Source organism: Staurois parvus, unplaced genomic scaffold, assembly GCF_062004578.1.
Source record: "Staurois parvus isolate SC_StPar_1 unplaced genomic scaffold, SC_StPar_1.0 ptg000642l, whole genome shotgun sequence".
Lineage (NCBI taxonomy): Eukaryota > Metazoa > Chordata > Amphibia > Anura > Ranidae > Staurois > Staurois parvus.
This window is the reverse complement of record NW_028318438.1, coordinates 23476-41056: the sequence shown is the minus strand read 5'-3', so window position 1 is coordinate 41056 and position 17581 is coordinate 23476. Positions and strand designations below refer to the sequence as shown.

General features: G+C 47.6%; 1 protein-coding gene across 1 annotated transcript in view; it reads left to right on the top strand.

Annotated features, from left to right (window-relative positions):
- Positions 1-554: 554 nt before the first annotated feature.
- Positions 555-17581, top strand: part of RAD51 (RAD51 recombinase) — a gene marked incomplete at its 3' end in the record, with an annotated part of 39293 nt that continues 22266 nt past the window's right edge. Inside the window, exons 1-2 of the mRNA XM_089693936.1 lie at positions 555-728; positions 5967-6056. Of these exons, the coding sequence (XP_089550062.1) occupies positions 5982-6056 (75 nt within the window). The remainder of the gene's footprint in view (positions 729-5966; positions 6057-17581) is intronic.

The window sequence follows — 17581 nt, the reverse complement described above, 5'->3', positions numbered from 1 at the left end:
CCCTCCAGATTCTGCAGCCCAGAGGTGGACAATTGGGGGGAACCGCAAACTAAGCAGAGATAATTTCCCGCTGCTTAATAAACGGTGTTTGATGTCTTACTGGAATCTCACTATATCTCGCGGGATTATAGGAACAGCAGCCATTTTCTAGTGTTTGTAGATGGCTTCTCTCCTCATTCGGAGAAGTCATCTACACATCATAAAATGCCATTCAGAGAACTGTCTCCTCTGGGAATGCTGGAGATCTGAGCAGCTGTCATTTACCTCCGCATGATAAAAGGACACCTAAGCCTGGGATGCCATTACAGTTCCTGTGTGTACAGTCAGGTGTCCCCACACTTGTCACAATACAGTGGACCCAGCCTAATGAGGGGACACAAGAGACCATGCTGAACGCTAACACAGGCACCATGACGACAGGTAAGCGGCAACATATGGCTCCGTTCGGTGATTGGTGTAGACAGGTTTATACCCTCATTTCCCATCATGCTCCTGGGCAGCACACAGGATCTCAGGCTAAAACACAGATCGCCATGGAGAGCTCGCTGCACAATCACATCGCTTCCGAAACGCCCCTTCCTGTCTCGGAAGTGAACGCTGGAGGCGGGGCGTGTGACGCGTCATGCCTGGTTTGGCGGGATATTCGTACAGGTTGGGGTCCCGCTGATCCGTGTCTGGTGAAGGGGTCGGCGGGAGTGGGTCGGTGTGGCCCGGACTGTGTGGAGACGGTGAGTATGCGGCCCTATGACATGACACGGTCCGCTCTTCCCCGGCTCTCCTGTGTCTGGGGGGATTCAGGCAGAAGTCCGTATACTGAGGGGACACACATAGGGAGAGGCTGGAGCTTCTACGCCACACAGAGGCCGCTTCTGCATTAGGTAACTAGTGAGGGTAGGAGCGCCCCCTACAGACCGGAGTGTGTACAGCTGGGTATATGGTGCTGCACTATGAGGGTTGGACAAAAATATGGAAACACTCCATGACTGCAGGTGTGCACGTGACATGTCACTTTGAGCTGCAGTGCTGCATATTGCATGTGATTCACACAGGAACTGCACCACATTCCTGCGCAAATCACATGCGGTTTCTGTGTGATGCAATTTCAGCTAAACATTTTGTATGGCACAAATCACACTGCATCCGCACTAAAAAGGTCAGGGACTCTTTTTCTTGTCTGTACTAGAATTGAAACGCATGGGTATTCATACTCATGTGATCAGATTCTACAGTGTTTCAGGGTGTTGTTAACATACACACCTGCAGCGGTTCACATGAATGGGGTGCGATTATGTTGCAGTGTGGATTTCTCATGCGGAAACCGGTGCGATTTCTGCATCAGTGTGAGCCCAGGATCAGCAGTCCCGCTATAAGTCGCTGATTGCTGCCATTACTAGTATAGAAAAAATAAATTCCGGTATATATACCACCATTTGTAGATGCTATAACCTTCACATAAACCAATTATTATACACGTATTGGGATTTTTTTTCTTTTAGCAAAGAGGTAACACAATTTGGCCTAATTTTATGACGAAATTTGATCATGTACATTTTTTTACTGGATATGTTTTATAGCAGAAATCATTTTTTTCCCATTTCAAAATTGTCAGTTTTTTGGTTTATAGCACAAAAAATAAAAACCGCAGAGGTGACCAAATACCACAGAAAGAAAGCTCTATTTGTTGGGGGGGAAAAAAGATGTAATTTCATTTGGATGCAGCACTGCATGACCGCGCAATTGTCAGTTAAAGTAACGCAGAGCCGTATTGCAAAAAATTGGTCTGGTCAGGAAGGGGGGGAAATCCTATAGAGGGCAAGGGTTTAACACTAAACATTTCCTGGGATGTTTTGTTTATAAGTTTATATTGGTAATTTTTGCTAGAAAATTACTTAGAATCCCTTAACATACACGTGTGTGTGTATAATAAATAACACACACGTATTTGAACACCCTGCGATTTTGCAAGTTCTCCCACTTAGAAATCATGGAGGGGTCTGAAATTCACATTGTAGGTGCATTCCCACTCTGAGAGACGGAATTTAAAAAAAATTCAGGAAATCACATTATATGATTTTTAAAGAATTTATTTGTCTTGCACTGCTGAACATAAGTATTTGAACACCTAAGAAACAGCAAGAATTCTGGCTCTCAAAGACCTGTTACTGTGCCTTTTAAAAAGTCCACCTCTACTCCACTCATTAATCTAACTTAGTAGCACCTGTCTGAGCTCTTTAAAGACACCTGTCCATCCCACAGTCAGACGCCAACTACTACCATGGGCAAGATCAAAGAGCTGTCAAAAGACACCAGAGACAAAATTGTGGACCACCACAAGGCTAGAAAGGGCTACGGGGCAATTGCCAAGCAGCTTGGTGAAAGTAGATCAACTTTTGGAGCAATTGTTAGAAAATGGAAGAGGCTAAAGACGACTGTCAGTCTCCCTCGGACTGGGGCGCCATGCAAGATCTCAGCTCGTGGGGTATCACTGATAAGAAAGGTGAGGAATCAGCCCAGAACTACAAGGGAGGAGTTGGTCAATGACATGAAGAGAGCTGGGACCACAGTTTCAAAGGTCACTGTCGGTAGAACACTACGCCGTCATTGTTTCAAATCATGCATTGCACGGAAGGTTCCCCTGCTCAAGTCATCACATGTCCAGGCCCGTCTGAAGTTTGCCAATGACCATCTGGATGATCCAGAGGAGGCATGGGAGAAAGTCATGTGGTCAGATGAAACCAAGGTAGAACTTTTTGGTCTAAACTTCACTCGTCGTGTTTGGAGGAAAAAGGATGAGTTGCATCCTAAGAACACCATCCCTACTGTGAAGCATGGGGGTGGTAACATCATGCTTTGGGGGTGCTTTTCTGCGAAGGGGACAGGACGACTGCACTGTATAAGGAGAGGATGAATGGGGCCATTTATTGTGAGATTTTGAGCAACAACCTCCTTCCCTCAGTCAGAGCATTGAAGATGGGTCGTGGCTGGGTCTTCCAACATGACCATGACCCGAAGCACACAGCCAGGATAACCAAGGAGTGGCTCTGTAAGAAGCATATCAAGGTTCTGGAGTGGCCTTGCCACTCTCTAGACCTAAATCCAGTAGAACATCTTTGGAGGGAGCTGAAAGTCCGTGTTGCTCAGCGACAGCCCCGAAACCTGACAGATCTAGAGGAGATCTGTGTGGAGGAGTGGGCCAAAATCCGTGTTGCAGTGTGTGCAAACCTGGTCAAGAACTACAGGAAATGTTTGACCTCTGTAATTGCAAACAAAGGCTTCTGTACCAAATATTACCACTGATTTTCTCAGGTGTTCAAATACTTATGTTCAGCAGTGCAAGACAAATTCTTTACAAATCATACAATGTGATTTTCCTGAATTTTTTTTTTTTTTTTTTAATTCTGTCTCTCAGAGTGGGAATGCACCTACAATCTAATTTCAGACCCCTCCATGATTTCTAAGTGGGATAACTTGCAAAATCGCAGGGTGTTCAAATACTTCTGTTCCTCACTGTATATATTCATTACACACACCTGTCCTCCAGTTAATGCTTGAGTCCCTATGTACATGTACATCCTTCCATTGTAATTTGCAGTCAGGGGAGACATGCTGAGCCTTGTCCACGGCCACCTATCCAGCATTTTCCAGTGGGCCCTGCCGTGCACCTAACTTGACTCTTGATCTTCCATACCTCTGTACAAGATGGGGACCTCTGCAGTATGAGTTCTCTCCCATTGCTATGGAAGAGAGACATTTGGCAGAAGGAGTACCGACATCTCCCTCGCTGCTAGAGGCCGTTCCATCAGCAACAGGTACACGCTACCAACAGGCTGCATTAAATGTAGACCTCTGTTTACTCATGGTAACCACTCACTGTACTACACCATGATGACTCTTAAGTGCTGTCCCCTTATACTCTAATGTACTAGTGACCCAAAGCTGTAGAAGTGCGCCAGTTACTTGCATTGCACTCCTTTAACCACTTGTCCTCCAGAGGATTTCCCCCCCCCCTTCCTGACCAGGCCACTTATTGCGATACGGCACTGCGTTACTTTAACTGACAATTGCACGGTCATGCAGCGCTGCACCCAAATTAAATTTTATGTTCTTTTTTTTTTTCCCCCACAAATAAAGCTTTCTTTCTGTGACATTTGATTGCTTGTGCATTTATTTATTTTTTAATCAAAAAAAGCCTAACAATTGTGGGGGAAAAAAAACATTTTTTAACTTTTTGCTATAAAATATATCCAGTGAAAGATCAAATTTCATAATAAATTTTAGGCCAAAATGAATTCTACATGTCATGTAAATTAGTTTACGTGAATGTAAACTCCAAATGGCGGTGTATATATACTGGAAATTTGGTGGTGTGTGTTTTTTTTTTTTTTTTTGTGGTGGGCATTCTGACATGGGGGGAGAAAGACTAACTGCCACTGGGGTGATCAAAGGTTTTACTGTGTGTTTTTCTAGGAAACATACTGCTTTGTATTGCTCTGCCATCAGAGCAGCACAAAGCAGCATGCCGGTGCTGAAAGGGCAGAGATCTGCGTTGTTTACACACAGACCTCTCCCCTGTCACTGTTCCTTGGCGTTCGCTGGGTGCCGGCAGAGAATCACCAGAACTCAGTGATTGACAGCTGTAGCCGCCAATGGTCAGGCGGGCAGAGCGGTACGTGTACCCGCCTTACCTGGAAGTACAAGATCACGTGTGTGTACATGTATGTGTGTGTGTGTGTGTGTATATATGTGTATATATGTGTGTGTGTGTGTATATATATATATATATATGTATGTGTATGTGTGTGTATATGTGTGTGTGTGTATATATATATATATATATATATATATATATATATATATATAATTTTCGCAGCCCTGCCACCCTGTAGCAGTAGGTCCCTTAGGCGCATTCTCCAGTGTCTGGGGCGAACCCCAGGTCACCAGTGGGTCAGACCCAAAGAAACCCGCTAAGCAAAAGACCTGGGAAAATCATTAATACTAACCCTCCTGTCCAGGGCAGTAGCTCAATTTCAACCTGCTACATAAATTATATAAAATTATTATTTTTTTAACCGAGATTTTGCATATGAATGTTCGCAGGAACATTCGTTCAAAAATTTATTAGTGTATGGCCACAAGGATACTGGTCTGCTTCTATGGCATTCCTCCATTTCTTGCAACCAAAATGATACAGTGCTTTGGCCAGCGAGGGAGCAAGTTCATAGGGCCATGTGACCAGATGCTTACGCCTGCTGGTGTGCCTTCTGTATTGCACACATGTTGCATTGTTTACTCTTTTAAACTTTATTGAAATGCTACAAAATTACATTTTACTCACATGCATAGCAAGGTGGTGTTACAAAATGACATAATGCAGTACATTGGGACTGCGCTGAGCAACCCTGCTCAACACAGCTCAACAGGGGTTGTGTAAATGAACCCTTAGAGATCCTGTTGCTGGTGATTTCCCACAAGCAAAGTTATTGCTGGTGTGACTTGGCACGAGGTATGGCACCTACTTTACATGTATTTTCTCATATATTAAACTTACTGATCACATTGATGTACTATGAGAAGTTGACACAGGTTCCCCTAACAGTTATGCCTTCATGAAGGTCATATCACTAATTTTTTACTTTTACAATGTTCGATAAGCATGGGCATTTGATGAAGTTTTTGCTGCCATCTTTGTGATTTGAGGGTCTGTGGCTTTAGTTCTCATCAGACAGGTTTTTCATCTCTATGCAAGTCTTGGGGGAAGGAAAAACCCAATTGAAGGAGGTCACCTGTCAATGAATTCTTGTCAACACAAGGCCATAAACTGTTGAGCAAGGCCATAGCTGTGTTTTCTAATTGTTAACTTCATTAATGAAATGACTCCACAGTGAAGTGGCTATCTCTTCTATTTACTCTGTAGTTCTATAAATGTCTATTAATAGATTTTACTGACATTTAACATTTGCATTCAGCTTCATTAAAGAAAAATGGCCATGCAAGCACAATATGAAGCATCTGCTGAAGAGGAAGCCTTTGGGCCTCAACCAATATCCAGGCTCGAGGTAAAGTATGCACAGCGCCAAAGCTTTTTACAGTACCGTCTTGTTCATGGTATTTGACAGGTAACCCTGCAATTCTCTAAAATGATGCTTACTTCTTAAGGTTTGCTTCCTCTGAGGAAATTAGAACGTTGCCATTGTGCTAATAGGTGTGCTTAGGTTACCTTTATAGTGTGCTAGGGGCTTTCACAGCAGTAGCACATAAACTTTCTGCATTTTGTGTTGACATGGCGAGTACATTTAAATATTCTGACACCCCCTCCTCCCTCAAAGGAGCTTTTCAGCAGTGTTTTAGGGGGAATGGACCCCTTGGAATAAGCAGACCTTGTCAAGGTGGAAAGTCTATGTTAAGAACAGCTATAACAATTGTAAAGAAGTGTTTACTCTTCCCAGATTCATTCAAAACAAAAAAAAAGTGTGTTTTAATTTAAAACTAAATAAAAAATGTTTTTAATTATCAGCTTATTCTTAAAAGGAAAGTTTCATATTAAATAATACACCTCTACCTTTAAATCACTTTTGTAAATATATGAGAAACGTCAAATTCACCTTTTTGCTGCCTTAGCATGTGCAGGTTTTCAAAGATCGTATTTAGTGTTTTTCATGGATTGGGCTTGGCTATGGAGAACAATGAAAGTGTTCGTCTTCAGCTCCAGTATTTTCTAGGACCAGGCTTGCAACCTTAAACTGGTTCTAAAGGCTGAAGGTTTTTTTACTTTCAAGGACAAGTTCACCTTTTGACCAACAGTTATAAATGCACATTTTTATTTTTTTTTCAAGTAAAAAATGTGCATTTATTATTTTTTGGTTGCAGGAGCCTGTAAAGCAATGCACCAGTGATCATCAGATCACTGGTGCCATGCAAGTCTCCTGCCGACCTGTCAGTATGTCTGCCCAAATGGGTCAGTGGCTGGAACACGTTACATATTCCACCCTAAATATACTTGAGCCCCATCACGAATTTTCGGTCTTTTTTGTTAATTTTAGCAAAAAATTAAAAACCCCAGTGGTGATTAAATACCACCAAAAGAAAGCTCTAGTTGTGTGAAGAAAATGATAAAATTTTAGTTTGGGTACAATGTTGTATGACTGCACAATTGTCATTCAATTATCATTCAAAGTGTGAGCGCTGAAACCTGAAAAATGGCCTGGGCAGCGCTTTACAGTATAACAGGAGACAATACAGCAACAAAACAGTTCAATACAAGAGAGTTAGGAGGGCCTTGATCTTGGGAGCTTACAATCTAAGAGGTGTGTGAAAGACCAGGATGTTCTAGGCCACTAGTACTTGCCAGTTCACCAAAAGGTAGCGCGGCACTAGTACTGGCACTAGTACTCCTGCTGCATATGAGAGTCCTCAAAATTTACCTACAAGTGCTAACAGATCAGGCCTGATTCTGCCAACACTGCGGTTTTGTGTGCAATGTATCAAGTGACAATGACCTACTGACACTGCACTTGCTGGGGGAGAAGGGGGGGGTAATCGTAGGGGCTAAACACAGGTGTTGGCAGGTGCCATTGCTGAGCCCGCTAACGCTGCGTTTTTGAGGACACTGTACGAATGTGATCGCTGGTATAGTGCTGATCTGATCAAAGATATTGACCCGTTCAGACACTATACTAGCAATGGAGGTTTATTGTGCATGAGCGTGCTCCTGGCAATCAAGGGGTTAAATGTGATGACTGGTGTACTGATGGGCAATCTGACGCTATCTGGGAGGGACGTGAAAACCGCAGGAGTGCAAATCGTTGCGCACCCATGCCGCCCTGTAGCAGTATTTCTGCTATAGGGCGGTTTGTGTTATGGCGCTGCGTTACTTTAACTGGCAATTGCGCAGTCATGCAACACTGCACCCAAATTAAATTTATGTCCTTTTTTTTTTTTTTTTTTTTTTCCCCCACGAATTGAGCTTTCTTTCGGTGGTATTTGATCGCCTGTGCATTTGTTTTTTTTTTTTTTTCTTTTTTCTTTTTTGCGCTATAAAAAAAGGCTGACAATTTTGAGGGAAAAAAAAACAATATTTTGGACTTTTTGCTATAAAACATGTCCAGTAAAAAAAATTTTAAAATCAAATTTCGGCATAAATTTCGGCCAAAATATATTCTGCGACATGTCTTTGCACAAAAAAAAAAAATTCCAATACGTGTAAATTTGGTTTACGTGAAAGTTTTATAGCGTCTACAAATGGCGGGAAAGATACTTGGATTTTTTTTTTTTTTTTATACTAATGGCGGTGATCAGCGACTTATGGCAGGACTGCGGCGGACGTTTTTCCACTGGGGTGGAACTGACTTGGGGTCACTGACATCTACAGTGACACCAATACAGTGATCAGTGCAAAAAAAAAAAAACCACTGACACTGTACTAATGGCACTGGGGAGGAAGGGGTTAACTTTTTAGGCAATGAAAGGGTTAACTGTGAGGGGAGTGTTTTGTACTAGGGGGCGGGGGTGTGTGCTTCACAGGAACAGGCTGATCCCAAGAGAAAAACTCCTCTCTCAGGATCAGTGTTTTAGGAGCTGACCAGGAGCTGTAAACAATGCAGCTGTGCTCTGTGTCACTGTTTGCCGGCAATCGCAGGGAGCCGGCGGGTAATGACCGGCCAGGACCCGGTGATTGACACCCGCTGCGCGCCCCCTACCTGTTTTGCAAAATGACGTTTTAAAACTATTTTGCCCAGTGGTGCCACCTTGTGGCCATTTTTCTACAGTGGCTGGACGGCAAGCAGTTAAACGGCCAATAGATTGTATGTCACCAAAACACATTACTTCTGGGATATATAAGATTCTTGTTGAATGGGGGAGAGGGGGGAGGTCCTCCGCTGTTCTTAGAGAAATGGGAAAGGGAACTGGGAACAAAATTGAATGAATCACAGAAAAATAAAATGTTTAAATTAACACATGGGGTGATTAACATGAACATGGTGGAAATTAATTATAAAGTTTACGAGGTGGTATTTGACACCGCTTGTTCTACATAAACAACAAGTAGAAGTCTCACTGTTGTGTTGGAGGGGATGTGGAGCTAGGGGAACAATGGCACATATATGGTCAGACTGTCCAAAAATATAGGGGTTTTGGCAAGATGTAATCCAGTTTATACAAGAGATATTGGGGACAACTATACAGAAGGTTCCGTGGGTGTATTTGTTTTATAGGACAGAAGTACCAGTGAAGCAGTATAAGAATAGTGTTATACCATCTAATTAGTACGTCTAAAGGGCTTATTCCTAAATGTTGGCAGGTACAGGAGCCTCCAACAATGAAGAACTGGTTGGGCAGGGTGAAATATATAAATTAGATGGAAGAGATCTACCATATAGACAAAAGGAAAAAAACACACACACCTAGGGTCCTAGGGTGACCATGCTCATTCATCCTACTGTACCAGGAAAACTGGAAGGACTACGGAAACCTCTTCTCCTTTTCTCCATTATAGAGGGGTGGGTTTCTGTAGTCCTCGGAGATAACTGATGCAATGTACAAACTCAATACCGAAGAAGTTGGGACACTAATATCTACATGAAACAGAATACAATGATTTGCAACTCTCAGAAACCCATATTGTATTCACAATATTTTGGATTTGGGGTTGTACTTTGCCATCTTTTTGTTGCCCTTTCTCAACTTTGAGATGTGTTGATGCCAACAATTTCAAAGGGACACAATTTTTTTTTTTTTTATTACTATTATTTAAATGGTCCATTTTCTCAGTTTAAACATTTTGATATGGAGGCTTTACTGGCCCAACACAAAATTGCTCCAACCCCAGACTTGTTACTTAAGGTGCATCAGGCTCGTTTAGATCATCTGTCTCACCACAAAAGCGGAAAAACAGCTACGATGGAGGAACCATAAATTCATCACATGGCGAGACAAACTGGGTTCTCTTGGCGTGTAAACTTTCCCCCAAGCATACTTGGCGCTTCCTAAGCTTAGGCTCTCGGGAGGTCATATATCACAGGATCCTCAGAAGATCCATCAGGAATTTAATAATTTCTATGCTATCTTATACAGTCAACCCGAGCCTGTTGAGCATTCTATGCTTCAAGATTTTTTTGTGACCCTTGCAGCTTCCATCTTTTGCTGAAACCCACAGGGAACTTATGGAACAACCTATAACTAATGAGGAGCTTGGTAAAGTTTATTATTATACAGGATTTATATAGTGCCATCAGTTTGCTCAGCAGTTTACAATCTAACGGGAGACAATACAGTTCAATACAATATGGTTAGGAGGGCCCTGCTCCTTGGAGCTTACAATCTAAGAGGGAGGGGCTAGTGGTACAAAAGGTAGTAACTGGGGGGGATGGATTGGTAGGAGGAGTAGAAGATTCCATTATTAGCTGAGGGCAGGATAGGCTTCCCTGAAGAGATTGGTTTTCAGAGACCACCTAAAAGTGAGAAAAGTAGGAAATAGTCTGATAAATTGTAGTAGAGAGTTCCAGAGGATGGGGGAAGCTCTGGAGAAGTCCTGGAGATGAGCATGGGAGGAGGAGACAAGGGAGCTAGAGAGCAGGAGGTCGTCCAAGGAGCAGAGGGTATAGTTTGGAGACAAGATTGATGTAATTTGGGGCAGAGTTATAAATGGCTTTATATGTTATTAATGGTTTGAATATAAAATTCCCGTTGGGTAATGGGAAGCCAGTGGAGGGATTGGCAGGGAGGGGTGGCAGATACAGAACGGTTAGTAAGGTGGATGAGTCTGGCAGCAGCATTCATGATAGACTGAAGAGGGGATAGCCTGCGATGAGGAGGGAGTTAAAATAGTCAAGGCGAGATATAACCAGGGAGTGAATAAGTTGCTTAGTAGTTTCCGAGGTTAAAAACTGCCGTATTTGGGAGATGTTGCGGAGGTGAAGTCTACATAATTTGGACAGCGATTGGATTTGGGGCTGAAAGGACAGATGGGAGTCTAGGATTACACCTAGTACCCTGGCATGAGGGGAAGGAATGATGATTGTAATTGATCTTGATGGAGAAGTCAGAGGAGAGGACACGGGCTGGAGGGAATACTAAGAGCTCAGTTTTAGAAAGATTGAGTTTGAGGAAGTGGAGTTACATCCATGCCGATATGTCACTTAGTAGGTTAGTAATGTGAGAGGAGACTGAAGGGGTGAGGTGAAGAGTAGAAATATTTGTGTCATCAGCATAGAGATGGTACTTAAAGCCATGGGAGTTTATCAAGGGACCAAGGGAGGAGGTGTAGATGGAGAAGAGAAGGGGTCCAAGGACAGATCCTTGAAGGACCCCTATAGAAAGGAGTGGAGAGGAGGAGCCAGAGTTAGAGGTAACGCTGAAGGAGTGCTGCGATAGGTAGGAGGAAAACCAGGAGAGAGCAGAGTCTCGCAGGCCAAGAGAGTGGCGTTTTTTGAGGAGGAGGGGATGGTCGACCGTATCAAAAGCTGCAGAGAGGTCAAGTAGTAAGAGTACCGAGTAGTGGCCATTGGTTTTAGCAGTTAGTAGATCATTAGTGAGTTTTAGTAGGGCAGTTTCAGTGGAGTGTAATGAGCAAAAGCCAGACTGTAAAGGGTCAATAAGATTGTTGTCAGCGAGGTAGGAGCTCAGGCAATTGTAGACTAAGCATTCTAAGAGTTTAAAGGTAAACAGGAGCAGGGAGATGGGTCTTAAGTTGTTCAGGTTTGTGGGGTTCATGGAGGGCTTTTTAAGTATTGGAGTGATGTGTGCACGCTTTAGAGGGATGGGGAAGGCACTATTGGAGAGGGAGAGATTGAAGATGTGAGTGAGAGGGCATAAGATGGAAGAAGAGGGTGACTGTAGTAGTTGAGAGGGGACAGGATCCAGGGGGCAGGTAGTGAGACGGCTTCTGAGAAAACCTTAGTGACCTCTTCAGTAGAGCAAGGTCAAAAGAGGAAAGTGTTGAGGGAGGTTTAGTATAAGGTATGCTAAGTGGGATGGATGTCTGTGCAGTAGAGATGCCCCTATGAATTGCATCAATCTTTTTGAAATGATTTTCAATCTCGTAAGCAGTGAGTGAGTTACTGGGTGGAGATGGAGAAAGTAGAGAAGAGACGACGAGGACTGGATGATAAGCTATTGATGAGAGTGACAAAGTAGGCTTGTTTGGCAGCATGAAGGGAGGACTTGTATGTTAAAGTAGATTTATATCGGGTGAAAGCTTGGTGTGATTTGGTTTTACGCCACAATCGCTCCAGCGCACGACTATGTCACTTAATATTTCTGGTGTGGTCAGTCTGCCAAGGTTGTAATGGTCGTGCCTGATGCTTGGTGTAGTTAGAGGAGCAAGTGAGTCTAATGTGGATGAAAGCGAACTGTTGTATTTCAAGATGGCGGCGGGAGCAGACACGCTTTAGGAGCTCCTGCGCTCCTAGCCCCAATCCGCTGCCATCCGGGCCGCAGCGGAACCCAGCGGGGCCCCTAAGACACTCCCGGCCCAGCCTGACCACCAGGGACCACTTCTGGACCTTTTCCCGGAGCCCCGGAAATCGCGGCCTACCCGCGCACCCGAAGCCGCGGCCTCGATTTTGGCCGCGGCCGAGCCGCGATCGGACCGGATCGCCGGACATCTACCCGGACCGTCACCGCTCTGCCCACCGGGTCCCGCCGACCTGCCTGCCTGCCCAGGGCCCTCCCCATCAGCCCTGGGTCATTGCTGATCACCCTGGACCACCAGGAACCGGCACGGCCTCACGGTCTCCCTGGAGCCCTCCCTAGCTCTGGGACCACCCCAGACCACCTGGCACCCAGCCGCCACCTCGGGGCACCCAGCTGCTCGCACCCGGCGACCCTGCATGGGAACTGCTTCAGGCCTCCCAGCACCCTGCGGGCCACCCTGCACCAGCCAGCCCCAGACCAGGAACCTTTCCAGGACAACGCCGCACCTCCGCTACCTGCATCGAGGGGATTCCGAAAAACCATGGGTCTTTAATGCCGTTCCAGATATTGCAATGCATTGTTGATGAGGATTCTCCCGTCCTTCCCATCTCTTGGCCTTTGCTTGGCAACTCGAAGTCTAAGCTCCCAGCTAACACCCCTGGACACCCAGCACCCAGCTACCGGGTACCCAGCTACCACCCCTGGACACCCAGCACCCAGCTACCGGGCACCCAGCTACCACCTCTGGTCACCCAACACCCGGACCACCCAGCGAATCGAGACGTCGCCCAGCGAATCGAGACGTCGCCCAGCGAATCGAGACGTCGCCCAGCGAATCACCCGGACCACCCAGCGAATCTCCAGTCACCGAGCCGCCAGCATCACCAGACGCCTTGCCTGCCAACGCCCCCCAACATCGCACCCTACGTCCCCTCCACTCGCCGATCCACCAGACCCACTGATGCCCCCTCGGACGCCAGCATACTGCACCCACAGATTGCAGCCAGCCAGCTGCTGGACTCTACTCCCACTCTCCCCCTACAGAAGGACTCTAGTGGACTCCTCCACGGTGATATAGACTCTCCACATCACCTCGCCCTGACCCGTATCCCTTCACCTCCCCTGACCCGAACAGCACTGCACTCACCCCAGCATGCCACCTGCACTTCTCCTCCTCGTTTTCCTCTCCTCCATCCCAAAAATCGCCTCCCTCTACCCGCCCACCCCCCCAAAACGGCTCTACATTGCCCCTTCACTTCTGCCCTCTCCCCACTACGGCACTCACCACCTCCTCCTGGTACTCCACTCCTCGGTCGACCCACGTGCCACCACTACCAGACCCACACGCTCCTGCACCTCCCATTCCCATGCCACCCTCCTCACCCTTCTCCTTCTCCTATCCGCTGGGGACATCTCCCCGAACCCTGGCCCCTCACCACCTCTCCCCCCCTCCAGGGACCCCCCTGCTCCCGCCAGCCGCCGCAACCCCCTCAACCTCATACCTGTGCACCTCCTCCCCACATCCATCCCCCCTCTCTCGGTTGCACTTCTGAACGCCCGCTCGGTTTGCAACAAACTAACTGCCATCCATGACCTCTTTATCTCCCGCTCCCTCAACCTCCTAGCCATCACCGAAACCTGGGTACAGGCCACCGACTCTACCTCCCCTGCGGCACTCTCTCATGGAGGTCTCATCTGGTCCCATTCACCAAGACTGAGCGGTCACAAAGGTGGTGGTGTCGGCCTGCTCCTATCACCGCTGAGCACCTTCCAGGTCCTCCCTAACCCCCCCTCCCTAACCTTCTCCTCCTTCGAGGCTCACTGCATCCGGCTCTTCTCACCCACCCCCTTAAGGATCGCAGTGATCTACAGGCCCCCCGGATCCATAGCCCGCTTCCTGGATGACTTCGCCGCCTGGCTTCCCTTCTTCCTCTCCTCTGAGCTACCGACCATCATCCTCGGGGACTTCAACATCCCCATCAACGACAACACCCCAGCTACCTCTCGACTCCTCCACTTAACCACCTCCTTCGCGCTCACACAACACACTCAATCCTCCACCCACATCAATGGGAACACCCTGGACCTCGTCTTCTCCCACCTCTGTACCCTTAACCACTTCACTAACACCCCCTTCCCTCTCTCCGACCACCACCTCCTCACGTTCTCCATCTCCCCTTCCCCTAACTCCCCCCCCCCAGTGCGCCAAACCATCACCAGCCGCAACCTCCGCAACCTGCACCCGGCCCCCCTCCACTCGGCTGCCGACCGCTTGCACGACAGCATCCTTCCACTGTCATGTCCTGACCTAGCCACCACCGCGTACAACGACTCACTATCAGCCACCCTAGACTCTCTGGCACCCCTAACCACACGCAACATCAAACCCAGACCGCTCCAACCATGGCAGAACGACCACACTAAATGCCTCAAACGTCGCAGTCGTGCGCTGGAGAGACTATGGCGCAAAACCAGGTCCCCTCATGCATTCTCCCTCTACAAATCTGCCTTCCTCACCTACACCTCCTCCCTCCACGCCGCCAAGCAGGCCTACTTCGTTGACCTGATCAACACCCTCTCTAACTGCCCTCGCCGACTCTTCTCCACCTTCAACTCCCTGCTCTCTCCCCCCCCTCCTCCACTCAGTACCTCACTTACCGCCCACGAGATTGCCACTCATCTCCATAGCAAGATTGACGCAATCCGCAAGGACATAGTCAACTTGCAGTCTACCTCCCCATCTAGCCTCCCCCCTTCCATCACCCTCTCATCTCTCCCCTCCTCTGACCTTGCAACGGCACTGCCCCCCACCACACCCAAGGCCCTGCCTACCGTAACCCCCCCATCACTGCACTCCTTCAGCCCTACTACCACTGAGGAAGTCACCAGAGTCTTCTCAGAAGCCCGCCTCACTACCTGCCCCCTGGACCCTATCCCCTCTCAACTCCTCCGGTCACCCCCCTCTTCCCTCATCCGCTCCCTTACCCACATCTTCAATCTCTCCCTCGCTACTGGCGTCTTCCCCTCCCCCCTAAAACATGCGCACATCACCCCCATACTCAAAAAGCCCTCCCTGGACTCCACTGACCTCAACAACCTCAGACCAATTTCCCTACTGCCACTCACGTCCAAGCTCCTTGAGCGCTTGGTCTACGATCGCCTAAGCGCCCACCTAACTGACAACAACCTCCTTGACCCACTACAGTCCGGCTTCCGTCCCCTACACTCCACCGAAACTGCCCTCCTCAAAATCACCAACGATCTACTAACCGCCAAAGCCAAAGGCGACTACTCTGTCCTCCTTCTCCTAGACCTCTCTGCGGCCTTTGACACAGTCGACCACCCCCTCCTCCTTAATAAACTACTCTCCCTTGGCATCAGAGACACCGCTCTCTCCTGGTTCTCCTCCTACCTATCCCAACGCTCCTTCAGCGTTTGCTACAACGGCGCCACCTCCTCTTCCCTCCCCCTCTCTGTTGGGGTCCCCCAGGGCTCTGTCCTTGGACCCCTTCTCTTCTCCATCTACACCTCCTCCCTTGGCAAACTCATACACTCCCACGGCTTCAACTACCACCTCTATGCTGATGATACTCAAATCTACCTATCCACCCCTCACCTCACCCCCACATTCTCCGCCCGCATCACTCACCTCCTAAACGACATCTCTGACTGGATGTCGCTCCATTTCCTCAAACTCAACCTCTCCAAAACCGAGCTTCTCGTCTTTCCCCCTTCCCGTGCCCCCCCCCCCATCCTTTCCATCACTACCAACAACACCACCATCAATCCCGCCCCGCAAGCCAAGGTCCTTGGCGTCATTCTGGACTCAAACCTTTCCTTTCAACCTCATATCAAATCTCTCACAAACTCATGCAGGCTCCACCTCCGGAACATCTCCAAGATACGCTCCTTCCTTACCCCAGACACCACTAAACTACTCGTTCACTCCCTGATTATCTCACGCCTTGACTACTGCAACTCCCTCCTCACCGGCCTACGCCAGTGCAAACTCACCCCGCTTCAGACCATCCTGAACTCAGCTGCCAGACTCATCCACCTCACCAGCCGCTCCACCTCTGCCACCCCCCTCTGCCTCTCCCTCCACTGGCTCCCCATTGCCCAACGCATTAAATTCAAACTGCTCACTCTGACCTATAAAGCCATTCACAACACTGCCCCTAACTACCTCACCGACCTGATTCCCAGATACCACCCTACCCGTACCCTTCGCTCTTCACAGGACCTCCTTCTATCTTGCTCCCTGGTCTCCTCCTCCCACGCACGACTGCAAGACTTCTCCAGGTCCTCCCCCATCCTCTGGAACTCACTACCCCAACCCATCAGACTGTCACCTTCCCTCCTCACCTTCAGGCGCTCCCTGAAAACCCACCTCTTCAGGGAAGCCTACCCCACCCTCACCTAACAGCCGCTGCCCTTCCCTCCTCCTTCCACTCCATCCCCCACAGCCATTTCCTCCTGTACCTCTACCCCCTCCCTCCTAGATTGTAAGCTCGAAAGAGTAGGGCCCTCTTACCCCTTGTGTGCTGTTTGATGTTACTGTACTGTTTCATGTATTGTCCCCCCTCTATTGTACAGCGCTGAGCAAACCCTTTGGCGCTATATAAACTCGATAAATAAATAAATAAATAATAAATAAATTGTAGACAGCAGTGGCCAGGGCAGGACAGGGAGAGATTCTGTCATAGAGGCGGTCAGTTGCAGAGTACAAAAGAGAAGGGTTAAAGTTGTGAAGGTTTCTACTGGTAATTGTTTGCTGCTTGGAGGGGTAAGCGTTTGAAGACAAGGAGACTGAAGGTGATGAGATTGTGATCAGAGAGAGGAAAGGGGGTGTTTTGTGAGGTTGTAGGGAGTGCAAAGATGAGAGAAAACCAGGTCTAATGTATACCCATCAGAGCGAGTGGAGGACTGTCCATTGTGTTAAGACAAAAGATGAGGTTAGGTTGAAGAGTTGGGATGTAGCTGGGTTGTTCACATTAATGGGGATGTTAAAATCTTCAAGAATGATAGTTTGGTATTTCAGAAGAGAGAAAGTCGGGTAGCCAGGCAGAGAAGTCCTCAAGAAAGCGGGACTTCAGTCCAGGAGGTCGGTAGATCCCTGCAATCCTCAGAGAAATGGGAGAAAACAGCCAGATGCAGTGAGTCTCGAAAG